General features: G+C 38.1%; 2 protein-coding genes across 5 annotated transcripts in view; one reads left to right on the top strand and one right to left on the bottom strand.

Annotated features, from left to right (window-relative positions):
* Nucleotides 1-4,101, top strand: part of RIC1 (RIC1 partner of RAB6A GEF complex) — an 82,799-nt gene extending 78,698 nt beyond the window's left edge. For all 3 annotated transcript variants that reach the window (XM_016214242.2, XM_016214243.2, XM_016214241.2), the window contains one exon: nt 478-4,101. In XM_016214242.2, the coding sequence (XP_016069728.1) occupies nt 478-766 (289 nt within the window). In that variant the 3' untranslated portion in view covers nt 767-4,101. The remainder of the gene's footprint in view (nt 1-477) is intronic.
* Nucleotides 4,102-6,142: 2,041 nt separating this feature from the next.
* Nucleotides 6,143-14,529, bottom strand: part of ERMP1 (endoplasmic reticulum metallopeptidase 1) — a 40,653-nt gene continuing 32,266 nt past the window's right edge. The window contains exons 12-15 of one of the 2 annotated variants that reach the window (XM_087822673.1): nt 13,998-14,200; nt 13,082-13,197; nt 9,151-9,314; nt 6,143-9,022 (exon numbers count right to left, since the gene is read on the bottom strand). In XM_087822673.1, coding sequence (XP_087678799.1) covers nt 8,858-9,022; nt 9,151-9,314; nt 13,082-13,197; nt 13,998-14,200 — 648 coding nt within the window. In that variant the 3' untranslated portion in view covers nt 6,143-8,857. The remainder of the gene's footprint in view (nt 9,023-9,150; nt 9,315-13,081; nt 13,198-13,997; nt 14,201-14,529) is intronic. The other variant, XM_087822674.1, reaches the window with a different exon arrangement.

The raw sequence follows: 14,529 nt of genomic DNA, 5'->3' as shown, positions 1-14,529 counted from the left end.
CAAGCCCAGATTAAAGAGCAGTGGATGGTAATAAAACTAATAGGACAATATAGAATAAAGGACACTTGAATTAAAGAAAAAAAAAAGTAGTGGATAGAAGTTTAGGATCCTGGGGTTCTAGCCCTTTGTCACCCATTATGTGTGGATTTTGGGGCTTCCCTTACTTGGATCTGGTTTTCCTTAATTGGCAGTTTCATTCAGGTTCTCTGAGACTTCTTTTTCAAGTCTAAAGTCCTGTTGGTCCTTACACTGTGGAATGATTTTTAACTGTAATACTAGATAATTTGCTCCTCGTGCTCAGAAATTTAAGACTTGCACTAATGCTGTGCTGGCCAGGGCATCTAAGGAACCCTCCTCCTCTCCCCCATAATCTGTCACTGACCTTACCATACCCGTGTTCAGTAGGAATTTATCTGTAACACTCCTTGGGGCTTTTTGAGTATTGCAGGTGAGAACTAACTACCTTTTTCCTCTTAGTCCTGGATATAAGCCATTTTTGAACATCATTAAGCCACAGCTACAGAAGCTCAGTGAGATAACAGAAGAGCAGGTCCAGCCTGAAGCCTTCCAGCCAATAACTGTGGGCAAGTCCCCTGAACAGACTAGTCCCCGGGCAGAGGAGAGCAGGGGCTCCTCGGGCCACGGAAGCGTCCCGCAGGGCGAGGTTGGGGGCAGCAGCATGGTCGCCCGGAAAGAAGACGACACAGCCAGAGCTGAGGAGGAGGAGCCTTTTCAGGATGGGACTTACGACTGCTGTGTGTCCTAACCGCAGCGGGTGCTGTCACCCCGGGCAGTGTTAGCTCAGCAGCCGCAGCGTGCAGCTGAGGACACTGTGACCTAGTTGGACGATTTAACCAGGGAGCTCAGCGCAGAGACTCTGATAAGGTATTAAATTTTAACTAACTTCTCTAAGAAATCTCTGACTCCATAAAAATGTGATATCAGAATAAATCATCTTTCGTAAAAAATTTTAAGCTTTAGTGGAAAGTAATAAAGAATACTGTACAGACGTACATGAGAATATTTGGGTTTTATTCTTGAAGGTTGGTGGCTTTTAAACCATAGGGATTGCTTTGCCCCAGATGAGCTTGCTTTTTTTCCCACTACGTGTAACTTCTTACATGTCTTCTGGCTCATCGTGTGTCCAGACTGCTTTTTAAACAGAAGCGCTAAGGTGCTTGCTGTAGCTCATCAGGTACCTGAGCTCCCTGTGATGCCCCTTGGGTTGAGAGTGCTGAACTCTGCCTGGGCCTCCTGAACAGATGCCTGCCTGGCACAGCACGTGCCCGTGTATGGACAGGCCCCTTGGCGTTTCTGTTAAATCCCAGTCCCGAGTTGATGGGAGCTATCTACCTGAGTCAGCGTGCGAGCCTGATTCTGCTAGAGCAGCATGGGCAGAGGTCTGAGGGTTCTTGTCAATTATGCTGATACCACTAAACTATTTTGTATCAAAGAACTTTATCTTTTTGTGAATACTCTTGTGTAAATATACTCAAAGGCACTGTTCATATTTTTAGGGCTTGTATTATTATAACTTGTAAGGTTTTATGCTGGATTCTGCATGGCTTTATATACTCACTCTTGGAATAAAGACAGGGCTTGCTCTTCTTTCCAGATATGAGCAGTCTTCATAGAGGAAGACAGGTTTATTGGCTTGGTCATAAAATAACAGAAAATGATCACACTGATCATGAAATGAAACAGGTTTTGTGCAAATTAATGTAGTTTCTTATTTATTGCTTTTGTAAATTGAATAAAAATGGGAGTTTTATGTAAATAGACTGCTGAATCCTGTATTATCACGGCTAACTAAAAATTAGTATGTAAAAAATGCATTCTTCATTGTAATTTTAAAAATATTTTATGTATTTTTAGATATGACTTAAATTTTAGTTTTCGTACATTATGAAAACTGCATACTCCTTAATTGCTTCAGACTAAACACATATCCACTGTATGTACTTCTAATTACAACAGTAACAGTATTAATTTAGATAGCTTGTTTGTACTGTGCAATTTGAACAAAGGAATGCAATGTTATTTTTTACAAAAACAAACTTATTTTTATAACAACAATGTATTTGATGTGGACCAAATTCATACCACTATGTAAAACAGCCTCTCTTCTCATAGTGCAATTACAGTTTAGAAATAAAACTTGGTCCTCTATCCTTGTTTTTAAAAGTAAATGGCTAGATTTAGTTGTCCTAGCCAGGTTTCCTTTGAAGGGAAACTCAGAACCATTTTGAAATTGCTTAGTTCAGAATTCATCAGACTGTTTTAAATGATTGTGTTTGGTAATTTACTATCATTTACTTTACAAGTGCAATAATTTCACATACTGAAACTCCTGAACGGGTGGAATATGTAATTATTGATACCTGGTCCTTCTGGTGCTACTTTATTTAAGCCTTTGTTTTAAACCACCTTTCCCTAAATCTTAGGATAGCATTGTTTCCCATGTGAGTACATCACGCAGCTCAGCAAGAAACTGAACAAATTTCTTCTCCTGCCCTAGTCCACTAGGAGAAGACTAGCATTACTTTTGTGCTTGGTGTGAATTCAGTCAATAAAAATGATTTACCATAGTAAACAGCTGTGATCTTTTCCAGTATCCAGTCTGCTGCTGGGTTCATCTTGCACTCTCCAAAGCAGGGCATCAATAAGAGCTGTATTCCTGTGGTTAACGCCATAAATGAATTTTCTAGAAAATATTTTTTTTTCAACTAATGGGACTTAGTGGCCCCAAAGCAAAAAAAGGACAAATTTACAGAAAAGTTATCTGGTAATTTGATATATACTTTAATTTTAAAAACTCATATTTTTATTTTACCATGTTTGGTTCACATATCAACTGTTTAAGCCATAATTTTAACCAATGAATTTAAATTTTCAGTATAATTATTCAGAGTTTAAATTATTAGCTAATACCAAAACAAGAAGTCATTTGGGGGTAGAGTTAACCTTTGCTTGTAATTAAAGTTGCTGCTATTTCTGTAATGTGTATTTTTTTACTTGGTAAAGGGCAATAAAACCATTACATGAACTTTTGTTTGTTCACCATCTCAGGTTAACAGCAAAAAGTGTGTTTATTAAAAGCCACGTAACTATTCTTTTGATTATATAATTCCACCTCTTAGAATTTTTCTTATGAAATAACTTAAATTCAGACAAGCTTAATATTTATATATGCAGAATTGTTTAGAATAGGAACATCAAGAGTTGGCAGCATCCTAGGTGCTGAGAACAGGAGATGAGAACAGACGACCCATGGTGAGGGCATGGAAAACGATACACAGTCATGCATACCACATGACTTCCACCAAACAGAACTTCATGTAAAGGTCTGGAGACCAGGCATCATCTCTATAGGCGGGATTAACGGCGATGCTGACTTTTTCCTGTTGTGCTGTTCCTGAGTCTGGGGTCTGGGGATTTGCCTATTTCGGACATTTCATATAAATGGAGTCATGTACTATGTGGCTTTTTCTGTCTGGCTTCTTTCACTTAGTGTGATGTTCATCTTTGTATGTCAGTAATTCATGCCTTTTTAAGGCTGAATAATATTCCATTTTATGGATATTTGTTTAGTCATTTAAGGAATTGGGTGGTGCCTACTTTTTGACTGTCATGAACGATGCTACTATCACATTCATGTACAAGTCGTTTCTGTGTGGACATGTTTTCAGTTCTGTGTAAGAGTGGAAATGCTGAGTTATGGTAACTAGTTAATTTCTTGAGGAAATGCCTAACCATATCCCAGAGTGCCTGTGCTATTTTTTTTTTTAGTTCCCACTAAGCAGTGGAGGAGGGTTATCCAGTTTCTACCGCACACCCTTGTTACTGTGTGTGGTTGTTGCCATCTGCGTTAGTATAGAAGTGGTGGTATCTCATTATAGATTTGCATTTCGTTTATGGCTGTCTTTTCGTGATTATTAGCCATTTGTATAATGTTCACATCCTTTGCCCATTTCACAATTCGGACATTTATGTTTCTGTTGTTGATTTGCAAGTTTTTATATATTTTGGATACTAGATGCTTACCAGGTACAAAGAGTAGTGTCCTGTGAAACCTTTCATAAACCGAAACAGCTTAAAGCAGAGAGTGTCCTCTGCTTCCTGAAAGTTTGTGCTGTGGTCTTGGCTTTTTTGAAAGACCTATGTAAGTACAGAAACAACTTTTTTTATAAAAGTGAAAGTCCTCTAATTTCTGTTAGCAAAAACAGGTACCAATGCCAATGTTTTCTCCTAAGAGTTTTATAGTTTTAGCTCCTACATGTTGGTCTTTGATCCATTTTGAGTTCATTTTTTGTGTCCTATGAAGTGAGGGGTCTGACTTTGCTTTTTTGTACAGGGATATTCAGTGTCCCAGAACCGTGTACTGAAGATTTTTTTCCCATTGAACTGTCAAAATTCAATAGACCATAAATGTGTGGGTTTATTTCTGTACTGACTGTACTGCACTGACCTGTGTGTGTCTATTCTTAATGCCAGTGCCACATTGTCTTGATTACTGTTGCTACTTTGTAGGAAGCTTTGAAAGTATGAGTCCTAAGTTTTTCTCAAGACTCTTCAGGCTATTCTGGGTCCCTTGCACTTCCAAAGAAAATTTAGGATCAGCTTGTCAGGTTCTGCACGTGCACACACAAAAGGCAGCTGGGATTTGATAGGGACTACATTTAGTCTGTAGGTCTGTTTGGAGAATATTGCCGCCATCTTAATATTAAGCCTGCCAATCTTGAACATAATGGATCTTTAATTTCTTTCAGCCATGTTATATAGTTTGCATTGTAAACATCTTGTACTTTCGTTAAGCCTATTCCTAAGTATTTTAATTCTTTTTGCTTTTGCAAATAGAATTGTTTTATTTTTGGATTGTTCTGTTAGTATGTAGAAATACAGTTGATTTCTGTATATAGATAGATATTGGATCCTGCAACACTGCTGGGCTCATTTATTAACTGTAATAGTTTTTTGTGGATTCCTTAGGATTTTCTATATAGATGTCACCTGCAGCTAATCTGGATGCCTCTTGCCAAACTGCCCTGGGCAGAACCTCCAGTACAGTATTCAACAGAAGTGAGTAGTGGACATCTCTGTCTTCTTTCTGATGTAAAGGGGAAAGCCTCATTCAGTCTTTCATCACAAATTATTAAGTTGATGAAGTTCCCATCTATTACGTTCTGTTGAGTGTTCTACGATGAAAAGGTGTTTGGCTTTGTCAATTTTTGTTTGCATCTATTGAGATGATCATATGGCGGTTGTCCTTTATTAAAATGGTATACTGCATTGATTTTTCAGGTAGTAAACTTTGCATTCTTGGGATAAATCCCACTTGATTATGGTATAGGGGTGATTATCACACATTATATTTTTACAAATCAAATAATGTAAGTAGTATTAAATATATATATTGATGTACTTCAAAATTGGCTAGGATATTTTTTAAATAAAAACATATAAAGAGGCATTAAGTGCATTTTGGCTTTATTAGCCATAAATTCTACAAAGTATATTAGGAATGTCATTCAGCCATTATAACTTGTACTGAACTCTTTTGGGGAGTGGTGGTGCCCTTTCCTTATGTGGAGATTGGGATGAGCTCTTTGGCTGAAAGACAACTTCTTCCCTCCTTCCTGCCTCTATCCCCCAACAAAAGACCATTTTTATTAGTCCTTCAGTGATTTTCTTTGCCATTTGATATGATTTAAAACTGTGGAATAGCCCTAACTGCTTTGGCTCAGTGGCTAGAGCATCAGCCTTCAGACTGAAGGGTCCTGGGTTCGATTCTGGCCAAGGACATGTAACTTGGTTACAGGCTCGATCCCTGGCCCCAGTCTCTCTCTCTTCCCCTCTCTGAAAAGCAATGGCAAAAATATCCTCGAAATTCAGATGCACCACCTCATTCCATAGCAAAAAGGATTCTAGTTTAAGTAAACTAACATTCCCATGTTGAGTTCTTTGCTCACATGACAAATTAAAATAGCAGTTATAACCCATGAACCATTTAGGCCTTTTAACAGCTTTTTTTGTTTGTTTTAAAGAGACTTTAAAAAGGCTCTGTAGACTTGAAATAACTTCATATATGAGGATACAGAACACAGACAATAAAGATCTATTTTTTGTTAAAGATACTAACCAGTATATTAAAAAAGTTTATTTCAGTAACATTGTAAGGCAACAATTAATCCTCAAGTCAGCAAACCAGTGAAAAGAAAGTGACAGTCATTCTTCCTAAAGCTTCCTGAGTTGGCAGGAAGGTTATGGCCCCCTCAGTGGTAACATTGTAGGAATCCTATCGTGCTTATTTGCATCTGCTGAACTGTGGAAACAAATACTTCATACAACAATCATTTTTAGGTTAACACAATGTAAATTATTTCTTAAAAGAATTCCTTCAAAATCACAATTCTTTACACTTTCCCTGAATGTGCAATACTGTGCTACTCACATTTAATTTCTGCAGGAAATGTGTTTTAGAAATGAGTTATTCAAATGATTAGATACTAGAAACAGAAAACTACTGAATTCTTAAATTTCAGAGGCTGCTGATCTGACAGTGGTGTGCTTATTAACAGAGCCATGATATAGGAATTACTTAACCATTTCTGCCATTAAAACAGTCTCCCAGACTATTAAGCATTTTGTTACCAACTTTCTATAATATGGGAGCTTTATAATGCTAAGGAAAACCATGATGGTTACTTAAAAGTAACAATATCCCTCCCAAAGGAAAAAAATCACAACACACTTGGGGTTTTGCCCTTTCTTTTCTAAAAATAATTTCTGGTAATCAGTTTCACATTACTCAGAAGGACAAAAAATGCTTGTATAGCCATCCCTTGGAATCCACGTGGTGTGTTACAGCACCCCCTTGGATATCAAAATCCATGGATGCTCAAATCCCATATAAAAATAGCATAGTATTTGCATATAGCCTACATATATCTTCCCAACATTACTAATAATGCCTGATACAATGTAAATAGTTATTATAACTGTATTTTTTAAGGACAAGGGGAAAAGTCTACAAGTTTAGTACTGATGCAACCATTGTAGGCCTAACTACATAGTACATGTCAGTAACACTTTTTTCCTGAATATTTTCCATCTGTGGATGTGGAACCTACAGTTGCAGAGGACTGAGTTATTACTGTTTCTAACTTTTCCTCCACAACTGTGATACCATACAAGCTATAAACACTTCAAACTTTATTACTGCTGACAGATAAATGTGGCAGGAGTCAGGCACTTGAAGCTAGTAATGTGTGGTTTCTACAAAGTAAAAAAAAAAAGCAATGGCTCTGGTGTCCATGCACATCACAGCCAGCATGTTATCACAGCTCTGGCAGCAGCTCTGTTTGTGTGGGCCCAGTGAGTTTTAAAGAGCCACGAATTAGGCAGACAGGCAACATGAGGAGCATGATTAAGAAATCACAAGCAGCTTCAAGAATTTCCTCCCGTGATACACACTTACTATACTCAAATTTTTACTATAGCTTTTCTTTAAAATGTTTTTCGGGGGCCTCTCCTTTTACTAAACTCAGAATTTGTCTAACATTTTACATTTCTCAGCGAAATGTAAAAATGTAAAAGCTAGCAAAATTTACCACTGATCTCACCAAACCCTTCCACTGCTGGAGCCAGGAATCCATTAGAGGCACTGCTGTGATATGCCTCAGAAGCTACACGGCCACCTTCTTCAAAATGAAAAGCACCTTCAAGTCCTAGGGCTGCCATAACACAGGATCTGAACCCCAACAGGTACAGGGAGCTTGTTCAGGATAAGCCATAATCTCAACTTTCAGGAAAGCCAGCTCTGCTGGACAGTGAGTTACTGAGAAACCAATCTGGTCAGCTGGTTGGAAACAAAAATAAGGACCCTGTGCATCAATAAAATTATGCCCTTAAGGATTAACCTTGGATAACAGAAAACTCCCTCTACAAAACAAGGAATAAATATTTATAAAATGCTCAGCTGCTATGACCCCACTCTCCTCCCTCCCCAGAATAGCCACCTTGGCAACTCAATGCTCTGAGACAGGAAGTTAAGGTCCTACACTTGCACAAACAAGCATTCTGAACCAAAAGAACCTGTGAAAACCCAGAGAGGGCTACAGATGATTGGAGAGGGGGAACAGATACGCTTCAGAGGGAAACAGGCATTGAAACAACTTCAGAAAAGCATCATGACGATGGATTTCAGTGACCACTCGTCAGGAATCACCAGCTGAGCCCAGGCTTCCACACCAGGGGTTCTGGGCTTCACTAGAGACCCAAAGCACATGCTTGAAGTTGCCTGAAAAAGCACTTCTTCTAGCACAGGCTGGGACCTCAAAAGCCCGATGCTGCTTCCTCAGTCCTTTTTGTAATAGCTTCCTGATGGCCTACAGTTAGGTCTCAAGGGGAACCATTACTGCAGTGACTGACAATTTACCCACCGTCCCCTGACAACAAATGGTCTTGGGCTTCAACTGGAAATGTCATTTGTCTCATTAATTATGGTCTTGTAGTACTTTCAACATCTTTCATGACCCTCAGGGGACAACTGTTGAAGTGGTTTGTTGGCTTTTGTCCTTAAGGTCATATAAAGTGACATGTTAGCGTAGTGGCAGCACCCACATGTGCTTAAGCGCCAGGAAACTGGCATTTTCAAGTGTTAAAAAGGCCATGTACCACTGACCCACAGCATAACCACTATAGTGCTCGGCCCTGAAGAGTGTCAGCCCACAAAGCTCTTTGAACACATGCTCATTAAAATCCACTGAGTTACATTACAAATATCCATGTAGCATAAGGAGAGACCGTGTCACCTGAAGTATCCCACGGGGCATTTACTTAGGGCTCATTCACAAGATTAAAACACATAGAGACTGTAGGTGCACACCCAGGCAGAAGGAAACGTCCAATCTGGGAACTTCTCTTTCAGAGCATCCAGCTGGGAGGATCTCTTGTCTTCCCCAGAAAAATAGTGCGCAGCAATCGCCACAGTGACTACTCCCTCAGGCTGTTCTTCCAAGACCTGGCAGAGAAAAGTAGTTAGTTTTCTAGCTCTATGAAGGCAGAATATTGATCCCAAGTATTTGATACTTGCCAAATACCACCTGGGAACCTGATCAATTGATAGCAGCAGTGCTGGGAAATTCCTACCTGTACTTCTATCCAGAACTGCCATGCAGAGGCTTGGAGTCCATGGGAGTAAAATACAAAGTAGTCCCCTCCTTTACTTGTGACTGGGGTGCCATTGCCAAGAGACCACTGAGAAAGTGTTGACCCTTTGTGGGTTCGAATGTACAGTGACATATGGCTTGGTCCTGTAACATAAGAGGAGGAAAGACCAGTTATAACTATCTTTTAAAAAGCATCAACAAGAAGAGCAGTTAAGCCACCACCCAAACCAGACTGTGAAGTTCATGCCCTTTATCACTTTAAGACACTTGTTGCAAACTAAATGGAGGTTTGCCTGTCTGGACTTTCCGTGCCTGCCAACAAGGGTAAGTAATGAGGTACAGCAGGAAAGGCACAGACTTGACAGTGAGAAAACCTCGGTTCAAGTCTTGGCCCTGCCATTGAAGCATCCAAGAACCTACCACTTGTGAGAGCCTTTCTTCAGAAATCTAGAGAACAGGCTTCATCGAGCCAAGACATAACTACAAAACCTATAGCAAAATAACTGACACTGAGGATTTTAATATACCCAAAAATATTACTAAGACAGGTGCTGAGGTGTGAGGGTGGGAGACTAATGGACAAATGCTGCAGAAAACAAACATGAGGGAGGAGGAAAGTCTAGTGAGCATACTCACCCACACACATAGGGAAAGGTTAAATAATGGGCGATCCAAATAAAAATAATCCTTTTTAAGTTAAAGAGCAAAGATGACACCACAGCAAACAGGATATAACAATTAAAACATAAAACAGCGACAAAGATGGAAAGCATCAGTCATAAAATGTGATTAGATCTAACTCAGCCACTAAAAGAAAAAGGGTTGCAACTGGGCTTACAAAGCCAGACCTAGTCATACACTATATTCAAGAAACACACTTAAAGAGATTCTGAAAGGGTTAAAATAAAAGTATTTCAGGCAAGTGGACACAATTTTAAAAAGACCTCTGATATATTAAAAAAAAACAAGACAAAAAGCATTAAAAGTAGAGACACTTTAATACTAAAAGCTGCAATTCACATAAAAACTTAATTCTGCACACCAAATAACATAGCAACTACTTTATGAAGCAAAACTGCAGGAGATGTATATATAGGAAAACATACGAGACTAATATTCCACTCTCAGTATAAGACATCAATTGAACAGAAAACAGTGGTATAAAAGAGCTAAACAAAATGACCAGTGAAATAGGCCGTATGATATATGTATCAAATTTTACATGCTGATAATACAGAATATATCTCCAGTGGGCATAAAACATTCATAAAAAATATTAGGTCACTAAAGAAATAGCAAAGTTCTATAAAACTGAGAATATTACAAATAACACTGATCGTAAATCAATAATAAAACAGCCTTCTATGTGGAAATTAAAGGTCTATTTAAAAGACTCGGGTAAAAGAGGAAGAAATAGGAACAAAAATTATGGAAATTTTTTTAAATAACAAAAATACTACACATACCAGAAACTGTTGGATACAGGTAAAGCAGTGGTAAGAGGAGAAGCCATAGCAATAAACATTGTTTTCAGTAAAACAAAAGAATAAAATGACATGTAAAAAAGGACAACAAAGTTAAAAGAAAGCACAGGTTAGGAAATATGATAGATACAGATAAAAACAGACCTACCTTGAACAATCAAGTCTGTTATTTTTTTAAATTAATCAGATAACCAACCACCAGGCTAACTTGATTAAGAAAGAGACAGGAGTGGGGGAGGGAAATGGAGCAATAAACAAGTATGCAAAAAGAGAAATAAAAATAAACAGAAGTTTGTAAATCACATCGGACTACTTTGCAGAACTCTGTACTAATAACTTTGAAAACCCAGATGAAATGGATACTTTTCTAGGAAAATACACGCGACCAAAACTGAACACAGAACTATAAAGCTTAAGCAGACCAATTATCCTAAAAGTTAAGAAGCTACCCCACAAAAAAGCCACCAGGCCCAGGGTGGTTTCAGAGAGGAATTCAAGCCAACTTAACCAAATGGTTCCAATGCTCCATAAACTGTTCCAAAGCATTGAAAATTAAGGAAAACTTACCAACTGTTTTCATGATATATAACATGATGTTTTTACATTTATAGTGCATAACACTGATACTTAAATCTGATAGAGTAACACACACACACAGACCAATATCATACATGAGTACTGATGCAAAATTTCTAAATAAAATATTAGGAAACATCCAAGATCACATTAAGAAAATAAAAAAAATTTTTAAAAATACCCAAAAGAAAAAAACCTGTGATTATCTTTACAGATGGCTAAAAAAAGCCTTTCTCAAAATTAAAAATACTTAGAAAAAAAACATTCAAGAAATGACAACTGATGAATGTTTGCTTAACATGATAAAAATAATCTACCTTAGTCCTAAGCCTAGTATCTTACATAATAGGAAAACACTAGAGACCTTTGTGCTGTTATCAAGAACAAGGCAAGAATGCTACTGACTATAGCCATTTAGACAAATCAATTAGACACATAAGAATTGGTAAAGCAGAAATAAAACTACATTTGCAGATGATACGCAGTAGTCAACAAGCTATACCTAAGTCTGTTTTTGTATAGCTCTCAGGCTAAGAATGGTTTATATGTTTTATTCATTAATCTTTTTTAAAAAATTTATCTTTATTGTTGAAAGTATTAAAGTTATCCCCCTTCCCCCCCCAAATGATCTGCTCCACCCCCATGCCTTCCCCATACTATTGTTTGTGTCCATAGGTTATGCATTTATGCATATAAGTTCTTTGATTAATCTCTCCCCACCCACTCCCCACCCCTATTTTTTCAGTTCTCACCTGAGGATATTTTTATTAACTTTAGAGAGGAAAGGAGAGAAACATCAATCAGGTGCATCCCATACACACCTGGACCAGGGATCGAACCGAAACCTAGGTATGTGCCTGACCAGGAATCGAGCCTACAACCTTTTTGTTGTATGGGACAACGCTCCAACCAATTGAACCACTGGGCCAGGCTACAATGATTTATATGTGTTTAAAGTGGTTAACAAAAAAGAATCTACAACAGAGACATGGCAAAGCCTAAAGTATTTACTATCTGGCCCTTTAAAGTTTGGCAATTCCTAGTATGCCTGGAGAACCCTACAGTATCAAGATTAACTAGAAAAATAAAAGATTCAGTAAGGTAGCAAGATATAAAATTGACATACAGAAATCAATTACCTTCATACATACAAATTATAACCCGTTAAGAGACATATTGGTAGAGAAAACTCCCAATTATAATAGAAAACCTAGACAAGAAAAATGTTATAAAACTTGAGAGACAAAAGTAGGTTTGAACAAATGAAAGGAACATTCCAAGTTCGTGGATAGGGAGACTCAACGTTATAATGTCAGTTCTACTTAATTTATAAATTTATTACTATATTCCCCCAAATACCAATAGCAGTAGGTTTACTATTAAGATTTAATATTGAAGTTCACATGGAAAACATGCAAAAAATAGCAAGGAAAACACTGAAAAACAAAAACTACAAAGGATCTTAACTGTCCCAATCATTCATCTATAAGCTTCTATAATTTACAGTGTGGTAACTGGTGCACAGACAGACCTATACATACACAGTCTAAAAAACCTTTTTTTTCTGATTTCTTGACATTTGTAATCACAAAACATAGGGCTGCATATGTGCAACTTGCCTGTCAAGAACCTGCATTTTACAGGAATTCTCCACATTGTGCATAAAGGATAGAGAAAGGTTTGGATATTTTTTGTGCTTCCCATTAAATGTCCTTTCAAAAATCATAATTAGCTGCAATTGCTTTTAGAAACCCTAAGCTGCTGGTCACTATTATAAATCTGAGGAAAAAACACTCATGCTTATTAAAAATTTTAAGAACTGAAGGCAAGAAGAAAAAACTCATTACTTACCTGATGCTTCAAAGGTCAGCTTTATGGAATCCCAAGGTGTCTGTTCTTTGGATATAAGTCTGAAATGAACAGGTTCTCTTGGAGAAACTTCTGAGGCAGGAAGGTACCAGTTTTTCCTATTTGGAAAGGAATTCAGTATTCACTATTTCAAAAATATTTAGGATGCTTGTGTTCAGAATATATGAAACACATTTTGAGGCATGAAAATAAACTCTGATAGATATAATGAATAATGCCAATTCCTCTGAAGCTCAGGTTATTGCAAAATAAAACCTTCCCAAAGTTAAGAATAAAGGCTCGTAGGGTGATCTTGAATTTCCTGCCCAAACCATTTCTTCTCATCTAATCCTCCACTGCCAAATGATAAAAATTTCCCAGAAATGAAATAATTTGAACTTGATGCTTAACTGCTACCTATTAGATCAGTTAAGAGGACCACCCTTTCTAACTACAGTGGTACCTTGGTTTTCGAACGTCTCTGTTGACAAACATTTCGCTTTACGAACACCATAAACCTGGAAGTCAATGCTTCGGTTTTCGAACACACCCCGGAAGTCGACACATGCCACATGGATCCCACTAAGTGCAAGATCCTGAGGCCTAGCTGTCGCCTGTTGATCACTCAGTTTTCAAACGTTTCAGAACTCAAACGGTCTTCTGAATCAAACAGATCACATTAGAAAACCAAGGTACCACTGTACTGAGGTTTCTACAGGAAAGAGTTTAAATTTGAGAAAAGCAAAACCACACTGAATGCTTCATCTCACTAAAGAAATAGAACTTTGGCAGTGATGGAAAAAAACAGCGTGAACGGCACTTGACTCTGTTAACCAGTTTAAATAATGAAATGCTGATACAGTGGTAAGACCTGAGAACAAACTAACCCCCAACTGAAGCAGAAAAGTAGTGAACCAACCAGATTAGAAAGTGCACTGGGAGATACCATGGGAAACCACAGAGGGGTGCATCCTCCTCACAGTGAGCTCGGATGGTGTCATTGATCTCTGGAACCTGAGGTGTGACATGAGACATTCCAGTGTAGTCAAACCCGTTGATCCATATTCCAGAGTCTCGTTTAACTACTTGTCCATCCAAGTCATGAAATGTTCTTGTCATATGCTGAAAAGAACAAGACTGGTGAGAAAACTACCGTTTCAACTCCTTCACCCACTTCCCCACCCCGGATTAAAAACTGAGTAAGTCTGACAATACCAAGCAAGTGGGTGGCTGTGGAGCAACAGGAACCCTCGTATACTGCTGGGGGCAGTGTGTGCTGGCACAGTCACTTTAGGGAACTGTTCAGCATCACCTAGCAAAGTTAACATGCACATACCCTTCAAGCCAGCAATTCCACTCCAGAATATGCACCTTAGAGAAACTTCTGCAAGGTACTAGAGTCCTGATTCAACACTGCCATCTTAGCAAAAACTGGAAACAACCCAAATGTC

This window comes from Miniopterus natalensis, chromosome 12 (genome assembly GCF_054644295.1).
Source record: "Miniopterus natalensis isolate mMinNat1 chromosome 12, mMinNat1.hap1, whole genome shotgun sequence".
Lineage (NCBI taxonomy): Eukaryota > Metazoa > Chordata > Mammalia > Chiroptera > Miniopteridae > Miniopterus > Miniopterus natalensis.
Note: the sequence above shows the minus strand (reverse complement) of the source record. Positions and strands in the feature narration are given on the sequence as shown.